This window comes from Olea europaea, chromosome 3 (assembly GCF_002742605.1).
Source record: "Olea europaea var. sylvestris chromosome 3, O_europaea_v1, whole genome shotgun sequence".
Classification (NCBI taxonomy): domain Eukaryota; kingdom Viridiplantae; phylum Streptophyta; class Magnoliopsida; order Lamiales; family Oleaceae; genus Olea; species Olea europaea.
The window spans coordinates 13,139,382-13,151,402 of NC_036239.1; the positions used below are offsets into that span (position 1 = coordinate 13,139,382).

At 35.6% G+C, this 12,021-nt stretch overlaps 1 protein-coding gene across 1 annotated transcript in view; it reads right to left on the reverse strand.

Annotated features, from left to right (window-relative positions):
• LOC111378633 (probable disease resistance RPP8-like protein 2) overlaps positions 1-1,381 on the reverse strand; it is a 16,887-nt gene extending 15,506 nt beyond the window's left edge. The window contains exon 1 of the mRNA XM_023001870.1: positions 570-1,381. Coding sequence (XP_022857638.1) covers positions 570-1,381 — 812 coding nt within the window. The remainder of the gene's footprint in view (positions 1-569) is intronic.
• Positions 1,382-12,021: the final 10,640 nt, after the last annotated feature.

Here is a 12,021-nt window from a genome sequence, read left to right on the forward strand (position 1 = left end):
TTAGGTAAGGCGTGTCTGATAGCTTCCCATGTTAAAATACTCCAAACATCATCAAACACTAGCACATACCTGTGAATATATAGGCACCAACCCCAAACTATGATTCTATATACTTCAAAGATTACTAGTTAAATTTAAAATTTCCAACCATAAATTTATTAGCAAAACCTGTAAAATGATTTCTAGTATCGAATATTAAGACTTGGGGTTCCATATTAAAATGTCAACTTCGTTAAGAAGAGTAACCACAATATTTTATAAGTTGGTCTATGTTTTCATCTTTACTCAATGTGGAAATTTATTTCTTAACATACCCAACAAGATGGTAGCTCGTTTGAGTTTTAGTTGGATCGAATTGCTTGTTGGAGCAAAATGGACTTTAATACCATATTAAAATTTGGGGTTCAATATTAAAAGGTTAACTTTGTTAAGAGAAGTAGCCCGAATCTCTTCTAAATTAGCCTATATTTTTATATTTATTCAATGTGGAAATTTGTTCCTTAACATCGAAATCACCTCGACTGGTTCGAAACAATTAAGCAGAGAATTAGCACACAGTTCAACAGTACCTTCTTCCGCGCAAGAAATCTTTGATTATTGCTTTTAGCCTATTACCATCCATGGTGCTCAAATTTTGAGGAGGAGCTCGCTTCATCTGTTCAAACAATTGCTGAATTGTGTCTTTCAGGAGCTCATCCACCTCGAACGACTGAGAAACTCTAATCCATGCGTGGTTCTGGAAGTGTTTCTTCACAACAAAATCATCATACACCTTCTTAACCAGAGTGGTTTTCCCCAAACCTCCCATCCCCACCACTGAAACCACCTTAAGCCGTGATTCTCCCTCAACAAGCCACCGTATAATCTGCCTTCTCGGATTCTCAATCCCGACAAGCTCTGCTTCTTCTAATAAAAGTGCATCGCCTTGAGGATCAATCCCTCTAGTAGTCACGCATTGTGATGATAAAACTTCCCCAGGAGCATCAAACTTGTAACTATACCTGCTATGTCCCTCAGCAATATCTTTAATTCTGGATTTTATATTTTGAATTCCAAAAGCAATTTTATAACGGGTTCTCAGATTTCGTATGGAGAAAATTAATTTCCTCAGAAAACCCTCACTTTCGAGGCGGAATTGCAGCATGAAATCATCTATAATGTCTTCAGTATCATATGCAACATCTCGAACTTGCTTAACCCAGACTTTGAGCTCTGGATCATCATCTTCAGCAGCATCAGCGACTCCGATGAAAGCAATCATTCTCTCAAGTTCATCTCTGATATATTCAACTTCCTGCCTGACATTTTTGACCAGATTCACCTTTTCCTCCAATAAGACTGTGAGTTTCTCAAGAACAAATGTCACTGCAGACTCTGCCATCTTCACAAAAGTGACTGAGTTGTCCCGAATTCTATGAGAGAAAATGATAAATGTTAAATTGAACAGCTTTTGAACACTTGTTATTGGTTTTCTGCACGAGGCATCAAAGAACATAGAACCTATGGGATTCGGTTTGTTTAAATGAACTGAGATAAGGAATCAACTAATTGAGTATTTTCTATAAAAGACAAAAGATAGGCCACGTATTATGCGCTACAACCCTCTTCATGCGAATAACTTTAAATTAGGTTCGTTTTATAATTAAATAATCAAAGAAATTCGAATCGTTTAAGAGACGGAAGCACATTGTTAGGTGTTTTGATATCAAATAAACATCGTGAAGATGTCAATCTGGCCGGCTATTACTAATAAGTGTATTTTGTACACTTATCTCAATTATTGAACAAGGTTATTCGTTATTGATTTGGATGGTTTATAACTTAATTATGTATACATTTCATTTGTGATTTAGAACTCAATTGGTTGAATTGGATTATTGGACTATAGGAAAGAAAAAGGGGGCAAAAAAAAGGAAGAAGAAGAAATTCAAAGTACGAGGACTAAATTGGAAATATTTAATAGTTGATTCCAACCAAAAAAAAAAGGTGATTGAAGATGACATAAGATCAATTAGATACAATTAGAAGTCAGATGAGTGAAATATAGTGGAAGTATTCTCAAAAATTAATTTCTATTCAAAAAAAAAGTTATGCCTCCAGATATTAAGCCTCATATTGCTATCCATTTTTAATATAGTAAATGTTCGAATTGGAAAATTGATATTTAGAAAAATTGTAGCCATTTAATATATCTTTTCAAATCACTTTAAGTAACCCGAATCAAATAATGGGAGAGAATGTTATGATAAAATTACGGACAACTGTTCGAAAGAAAGGTGCACACGCTCCGACCACTACAATCAACTCATGAACTAAGCCTCAAGCCGATGCGACCATGACTTTGACAACGACACGGCACATGGTTCACCCAGGGATCTAATTGCGGTTATTGAATTTAATTCAAAGTCTTACAAGAATCCAATTTTGAGGCAATTTTTGACCTATTTTCGAGATATAAATCAGAACAATATCATACATCAAGGGGATCTCTCTCTACTTCTAATTACATGTTCATTTCATCAAGAACAAGCAATTGTTATATTTTGAAAGAGAAGATCAAATCTTAGCAAAAATTGAAGTTCAAGAATTGAAGAATACAACCTTGAAAATGAAGATCAAGATTTCTTATATTCATTCATGATCCAGATAATATTTATTCATACTTCTTTTTGTAATTTGTATGAAATCATGCCAGGCTAGATTGATAATTGTATTGAATGAAGATAAACTCTATTATTTATTTATTTCAAGACTAGTAGTCTAGTATTTTATACGTCTATTGATTAATTTTACATTCTTATTGCATTATTTAATTATTTGGTTATCAATTTGATAATTAGTTGCTTGTCGTAGTATTGGAAAACTCACAGAAAGTTTAAATTTGGCAAGATTAACACACAAGCAATAGAAATTAAGGAATAACACTAGTGTGAGCGGAAACATGTAGATAAGCTGAAATTTAATACTTTCTCATAATTCGAATTCGTACTAGGATAGACTTGAGTCGTGGTTGGAATAGACTTACTTTATCTTGGAAAAAAGTTAAATATTATAGCTTTATAGATTGTCAAGAACGCATAAATAAGATTAATTTATAATGTTAATCACAATAGACAGGTTTGAAATCACATACAATCATCTATAATTTGATACAAAAATGCTTTTACATATTTCATAGCATAATTTAGAAAAATAAAAAATCAAATCTCTTTCCTGTAACATAATTCGAATTCCATATAAATTAGTAAATTGAATTGAGATTTATTTCCTGTGTGATGATAACTCTTTTCGTCACATTTATTACTTGTCAATGATCTTGTAAACTTGCAAGATTTTTACGAACAAATTTTTGAATCGTTGTCAGTGGTTAAAGTTTTTTATTTTACTTTATTAGTTTATATAAGATTCGAATTTTCTTTTATTTTTTCGGCTATTAATTACATATACAATCCCTCTTGTTTGGTTTTTGGCAATGTATACAAGATTTTGAAGAAATCAAGCTCCTACCATTGGATCTTGAGATCGAAAGATTTTGATAATGAATAAGAAAATTGAGAGAAGCAAGAAAAATGGCAAAAAAAAATCAAAATTAAATTCGGTCAGTACCAGATCCACCAAATAGCCAGTTCTGCCAAGAGTAGTTACTAACAATGAAAATCAAAACTAAATTTAGTTAGCACCAAATTCATGAAGGAAATAGAATAACCCTTACTCCAACCGAATAATCTTGATTGGAGGAATCATTTGAACTTCTCATAGTTAAAAAAAAATAACAAAACTGTAGAAGAGCAATAATGTATAAGATGAATGGAAGGGCCAACTTAGATCTTCTGTGTATTACAATTGCTTTAAATAACAAAGTTCATTATACAAAATATGGAATGCACTAAAGTTCTGGAATGAATTGTCATGATTGATAGAATTAAGAGGAAATCAATGGAATGCTGAGATCGTGTTAGATGTAATTGTGGAGTCATTACTGATATGGAAGAACCAGTATTTCATGGAGGAGATTGAGGATTGTGATTGCTCGGTCTAACACCCCTCCGCAAAGTGATGGGGATGATCATTACCATCAATTGGATTGAAGTACACCAAAACGGGCGGTTGTTTGCCCCTTTGTGAAGATATCAGCAATCTAATCTTGGGTGGAAATATGTTGCATTTGAATGTCTTTATTGAGGACCTTTTCTCGAATGAAGTGATAGTCAATTTTTCTCGTGTTTTGTACGAGCATGGAAAACAGGATTAGAAGCCAAGGCAATAGCTCCAATGTTATCACACCGTAGTGTAGGAGTGTATGGTAGGAAGACACCAATTTCCTTGAAGAGCATTCTTATCCAATAGAGTTCAACTGTGGCGATGGTTCTGCTTCAATATTCGGCTTCAGAGCTACTCTTGGAGACAATTGGTTGTTTCTTGGCAGGCCATGATATCAAATTTTTTCCCAAAAAAATTGCATATCCAGTGGTACTGCGACGATCATCAGGGTACCGACCCAATCCGAGTCACTGAAAGCTTGAAGAGTAATAGATCCTGGAGTAAACAATAGACCGATATCAATACTACCCTTTAGATACTGAAGCACTCTTTTGATAGCCCTCCAATGAGGTTTACGTGGAGAATGCATAAATTGGCACAATTGATTTACTGTATATGCAATATCTAGTCTAGAGAAAGTACAATATTGAAGTGCCCCGACCACTCTTCTATACTCTATTTGACCAGCTAGTAAAGGACTTTTGTAGAAAATAACTTTGGACCAGATGTAGTGGGGCACCCAAGTGGCTTTGCACCAGCCATCTTGGTGCTGTGTAGTAAATCTTTGATGTACTGGGTTTGACGAAGGTGCATGCCTTGAGAATCTCTTGATGCTTGAACACTTAAAAAGAAACTCAGATTTCTAAGATCTTTAACCATAAAGTTAGTTGATAGATATTGGATAAAAGAATCAATTGCATGTGCGCTTGACCCAGTAACTATAATGTTATCAACGTATATCAACACAAATAATTTCACAGTCTAAGTAGTATAGACAAACAGTGAATAGTCGGTGGCTGATTCAAGAAAACCATACTCAAGTAGGTGTTGGGATAGTCATCTAGACCAAGCTCTCGGAGCTTGTTTAAGACCATAAAGTGACTTATGAAGTTTGCAAACATAATCAGGATTAGTCTCATCTACAAAACCTCGTGGTTGTTCAATAAATACTTCTTCATCAAGATAGCAATGTAGAAAAGCATTTGAAATGTCTAATTGCTGAACATGCCAATTAAATGAAACGACCAAAGCTAATATAATGTGAATAGAAGTAGGTTTTACCACAAGAGAAAATGTATTTGTGTAGTCAACACCACACTGTTGATCAAAGCCTTTTGCGACTAAACGAGCTTTAAATCGTTCAATACTTCCATAAGACAATCTCTTGATTTTATGAACCCATTTGTTGCAAACGACATGCTTACCAAGTGGGCGGGGACAAAGTGACCAAGTTCGATTCACCATTAGTGCATTAAATTTCCGTCCCATTGTTTCACGCCACGCTGGAGAGGCAACTGCTTGTGTGTAATTGGATGGTTCAATCTCAGTGATAACAGAGGAAAGTACCTACAAGGGATACTTGGTAGTATAAAACATTGTAAAATCAGGGAAGGCCTTAGGTTTTGAGTTATTCGTCATTGAGCGGATTGTTGCCCTGTTAGGGTGTGGGACAGGGATGGGAGGTTCATGTGAGGTAATGGAAATTTGTTCTGTGGACTGGGTTTCAAGTGGATCAGGATGTGGAGTTTCAAGATCTTGGGGTTCGACTTGTGGTGAGGAAATGGGAGTTAGGGAAAGAGTTTGTGACTAGGTGAGGGTCTTATGGATATGTGATGCTATTGGATCGGTGGCAGAGGTTGGTGAAATAGGTATATCTAAAAGAGGAAAAGGAGAAAACGTACTAGGCGAGCTCGAGCTCGATGGCGCAGGAAAAGTTTGGACTTGACCCTTTGCAGGAAAATGTTGTTCTTAAAAAATTACATTTCGTGACACATAGACACGCCCTGTAGCTAGGTTAAGACAACGATAACCCATTTGTTGATTGGCATATCCTATGAAAACGCATACTTTGCTTCTAAAGGATAATTTATGAGGCTCATATGGTCTTACTAAAGGGAAGCATGCTAATCCAAATATACGAAGGTGAGAGTAACGGGGGTATGGTTTTATGGAGCATGTAAAAATGTATTAAATTATTTAAAACTTTTGTTGTTAGCCTGTTTATTAAATATATTGATGTTAGGAATGCATTTGGCCAATATGTATCGAGAAGGTGGGACCGAGCTAATAGGGTGAGACCTGTTTCAACAATGTGGAGATGTTTTCTTTTGGCTATACCATTTTGTTGAGATGTATGAGGACACGTTAAGCAATGAAAACTACCATTTTCTTACAAAAAACTTTTAAATTGAAATTCACCCACATTATTTGTTTGGAATTATTGAATTTTACAAGAAAAAATATTTTCGACAAGCGCTTTAAATTGTTTGAAAAGTCCGAAAACTTCATTTTTATAAGTTAATGCGTAGAGCCAAGTGTAGCGAGAATAATCATCAACAAAAATAACTCTAAATTTTGAAAATGTGTAAAAAAAAATTAATTAAATGGAGCAGTAAACGGGGCAAAAAATTGCCCCAAACCCATCCCACCCGGTCCCACGCGTTGGGGTGGGGCGAGGCCGGTCGCCCCCGCCTTGTTGCCATCACTAGACCACTAAAGGGTAATTGTTTGGCTTTCCTGTTGAGCAGAACCCTAATTTATTAGATAAAATAGATAAATACTTAGATCAAGATAATTGGTTTAAAATAACTTGTGAAAGGTGACCTAAACGATCATACCAGACATCTAGAGTGGTAGAGACACCAACTTTGGTAGTAAAGCATGAAATCTTTGTTGAACAAGATTTAGTGCCTGCAATTGGGTAGAGTCCACTCATAACTTGCCCGTGAAGTAAGAGCCGCCCCGTTTTGTTTTCCTTTACACAAAAATCAGATCCAATCAATACAAAATTACAATTATTATCAAGGCAAAAACGATTAATGGAAATTAAATTGGAAGAGGCTAATTAGGACAATGAAGGACTTGGTTAAGCGAAAAAATTGAAGTATTTGTTTTAAGGGACATGGTACCCATATTTGTAATTACTAAACCTGATCCATTGCCAATAGTAATGGTATCCTCTCCAATGTAGGGTTGTGATGAAGCGAGATTTGCTGTAGAATTAGTGATATGTGCATTGGCTCCACTGTCTACGTACCACACCTATTGGGCATATGCCGAATTTCCCTCAGCAGCCATGCCAGCTAGTTCAGAAGATGGGTGTCGGCCTTGATAAGAAGAATCGAACTGGTGATAGCAATCTAGGGCCGTATGGCCCTTTTTCCCACAAATTTGGCATATCGGCCTATTTTCAAGTAAAGTGAGCTGATTAGGCCCAGCAATTAATGAGCCCACAAGAGTTGGGCAAGTGGCATGAGAAGGCAAACGGCCTGAGTGGAGAAACATGGGGGCTTAGTTGGTTTCTTAATAAAAGAGGAAGCCTTGCTTCGGTTAGCAACAAAAGCAAAGGCGTCTGTTGAAGTAGTAGGTTGATGCGCTTCCATGAGTGTTTCAAATCCGAGAAGCTCTGCTTGAAAATCCTCCAAGGTAAAATCATTTTTGTGGGTGGCAAGATTAAGGAGTGCTGAATGGAGGGGATTGAGGATTGTGAACCCCTCAAGAGGTATGTGATGAGATCCTGCTCATCGACGAGTATGCCAGCAGCCGACGGTTGATTTGACAACGACCTTGCTTCTTCAGTGTAGGCCAAATAGGTGCGGTTGCCTTGGGAAATTGTTTGAATCTGGCGCTTAAGGTGGGCAAATCTCGAGCGGGAGATAGAAGGGAAACGGGTTTGGAGAGAGTCCCAAACTTGCTTCGAGGTCTCAAGACTGAGAACGGTGTATACTGATTTTTCAAACAGTGAGGCATAGAGCTAATAGAGGATAGTGGTGTTCGATTTTGACTAGCTTTCATAAGCCGGGTTAGAGGCGTTGTTAGGGAGGATCTTGGAAGAAGCAGGGGTGGAGCCGTCCAACATGCTAAGCTTATAGTGGCTTTTTAAGAAGGCCAGAAACTAAATTCTCCAGGTAAGGTAGTTGGGTCCTTCAAGTTTGGGAAATTATGGTGTATTAGTGTTTGAAGAGGCCATTGGAAATTAGGAATTATGGTAAGGAAGCTGTTTTGGTAGGATTGAAATAGGCGTAAGCCTTAAAGCTCTGATACCAAGTTAAAAAAAATAACAAAACTGTAGAAGAGCAGTAATGTATAAGATGAATGAAAAGGCCAACTTACATCTTTTTTGTATTACAATAGCTTTAAATAACAAAATTCATTATACAAAATATGGAATGCACTAAAGTTCTGAAATGTACAATTGTTATGATTGATAGAACTGAGGGGAAATCAATGGAATGTTGAGATCACGTTAGAGGTAATTGTGGAGTCATTCCTGATATAGAAGAACCAGTATTACATGGAGGAGATTGAGGATTGTGATTGCTTGGTCTAACACTCATGGGCTGATAATCAGGATTAGAAAAATCAGATTCAAGCCAAAACAACCAAGATTTCACTAGCACGATAAGAAGTCTTCTTAGAGGATCTAATGATTTAGTATATCACCAAGAGTGAGACTACATCCTAAAATTAGCAAGCTTCTATCGAAAATTTTGAAAATCGATAAGGCAACTAGGAGCTGTATTGACCAATAGAACACAAGGAATCTTGCCAAGCAACATAGAAAAGAACCCATGGGAATAGGTATTAGCAATTAAAGCTATGAATTATGCAGTTGTTGAGACACCATAAGTCAAACCTGCTTCTATATTTGAGCTTATGTGTTGCCTATTTCATTTTCTCAAAGACTTCGAAGGCAACCTATTGAGGATCAAGTCCATGCGATCACAATGAGAAGTGGAGTTCAGTTGCTAAAAATTACTATAAAGAAGAAAGGGAGTGAAGAGAATCAGGTACCTATCACAAGCAAGGTGCAAGTGGTTTGGTTCGAAGAATTAGCAAAGGTTAATCAAGAAGAACGGTCTAACAATCTACATGTTAAGGCAATTATTATTATCAATCAACACACACTTCCAATCTTATTTCGTCAAAGGTGGAAGAATAAAAAGTTGGAAAAATGATTCAAGAAATTCTTGGATGCACTTTAATGACTTCACATCAACATTCCTTTCATTGACGTCACTCTACAAATTTCAAATTATACAAAATTTTTGAAAGATATGTTGACAAGGAAGAGAATGCTGCTTGTAGATAAAGTAGTGTCTTCGGCTAAAGAGTCCAGGGAAATCCTACATCAGAAGCTCCCTACAAAACTGAAAAATTCAAGAAGTTCACATAATCTAAATACTTAAGGGTCCATTTAATTGCAAAGACGAAATTTGGATGGAAAGAAAACGAATTTCAGGGAATTGAATTGTCTAGAAATTATTTTGTGTGGAATTGTAAATTATTGTATTTGATTGATATAATTTTTCACGTAAAAAATTTATTGGTATTGGGGATAGAATTTGTTTTCTATTGCCAAAAAAAAAAACTAAAAAAAAATTATCTATCTTTTGATATTCGTTTGACTTTATTTTACATGAAAATTGTCAATTAAAATAATTTTTATTTTTATTTTTATTTTTATTTTTTTACAATTAAGAATAGAATTTGTTTTCATTGCCCAAAAAAAAGAAAAAAAAATACGAAAAAAATATCAACAATAACTAGGAAATTCAATTCCCACCATACTGGTGGGAATTGATTTTCAAGTAAAAGATGGAATTTGGGTGAGGTGGCAAGAAAGATGGAAAATGATTTCCCTAGAAAGAAAAGTCTATCAAACACCATAAAAAGTGGAAGTTGGAAAATAATTTCCATTTTTCATTGAATTTAACCTTTATCAAACATGGCCTTATTGATTCTACCACAAGTATTGATTTGATGCCCTTGTCTATTTACAATAAATTAGGATGAGGGATCATTAAACATCTTCAATAATTCTACAACAGGCTAACAATTCCTTATACATTCTTATTAAGTGTTGAGAATTTTCTCATCAAAGTTGCGATCACATTTTTTTCAGCTAATTTCATTATCCTCAATATAAAAGAAGGTAAAAACTTGTTAATAATCTTGGGAAGACCATTCTTAAAAATTGGTTGGGCTTTAATGAATTTTTAAAAGGATGAGATAATCTTGAGGATGAAAGATAAACAACAAAACTTTACCATGAATATTCCACTTATGCAACCACCTTACTTTGAGGAGTGCAGAAGGATTGACCACGAAGAAAATGATGATCGAGGAAGTCATGGATACAAAAAATGAATCGGTTGATTGATTGGAATAATGAAGGACAATAATGAAAATCCCATAATTTGAAGGCCATAGACAAATCGAAGAATATCTGCCAGTGCAGTGGATGTAATGCTGAAAACTCTATTTCAAGTCACCATGAATAACCAAAATATTAAAGTTAAGCAAATGACTCTGAACAAGTGCTTATTGGGAGGCAACCCCATTTTCCTCGCTTTTATTTATTTTCCTTTCTAAAATATAGAATTAGTAAATTTTATTTCTTTTAGTATTATAGGGAATCATTGTTGGGAATTTACTTAAACATGCACAGCGGAATTTAACAAATTTCAATTCCCATTCAGGATTCAGCTTTTTATTTAGATAAAAACTGTGATTAGAAATATACCTTTACTTGTGATTTGCAAACTCCTTCGCGCTATTCCTTTCCAGCAGTTTGAATCTGCCTCCCACAACTGTCCAATTGTCCAGCCTCCAATTAAATCCACACAGAGAGAAGACAGCAACTGCTAGGGTTTCTTTCTTGTGCTAGCAAGAATAATGAATCATTACTGGACCTCAAACCCTAGCTGCATATATATAAACCCAAACGGACCCGGCCCGGTCCGGTCCAATATTTAATTAATCCAATTAATCAAACCCGGTCCGTAAATTAATTAATCCAATTAATTAATTCGGGATTATAAATAACAAATTCAATTAATTAATTTATCCAACGATTGTTAAATTAATCAATTGACAATTTGCAGTCTTCCAATTCTCTTTTGTGTGCGACCCAATAGGTTCCCGACCACGATGCCTAACGTCGTGAAATATTATTTTGATCTAATCAAAATTGATAAATTAATACGCCCTTTTAATTTATCGTCAATTCACATTCGCCGTCCCTGATTGACATCTAGCAATGTGTCAGGACAATACATGTGACGAAAAATTGTCACGTGGTATGACAAAACCAAATTTGTTCGTTTACCGTGGAACTATTATCCCTTCGTCAATACGATCCGATCAATTACGAGATATGGAATTGTGTCAATCTCGATCATTAATCATATCTTTCATTCCACTATTAAGTCAATATAAATCGAAAACTCCTTTTCGACTTATGAGTACACCTTGGCCAAGGATTTCATCATCGACTTAATTGAATGAAACGCAGATCATCTCCTACTATCTAAGAGTGACGAATCCTTTATTGATCAATCACAACCTTCATACGATTCTTGACGTACCCGAACGATGTCGTATTAGCGGCCCCTTTCAGAGCAACATCCAACACCGCCAAAGTATGACTGTCCTCATATAGGGTACTATGACGACCTCAAGTCAAAGGATTAATTCCACTACCGAACGTTAGAGATTGGCCACTGACACTCAGATAGTTATCCATGTGGAATCTCTTAGCGGGTCTCCAATGTTTTGTTCTACAACAAAACATCCACATGTTCATTTAAGTGTCACCACACTTTAGCTCGTGAGATCAACTACTTACTTCATAAGTAAGAAATGCCACACGTGATGGTCTAACTGTATTAACGATATCCGTATCTCGTTATTACTTACGACCATGGTTTATTCAAGATCCAATTATATGTAATTTATATCTCACAATCACAACTCCTT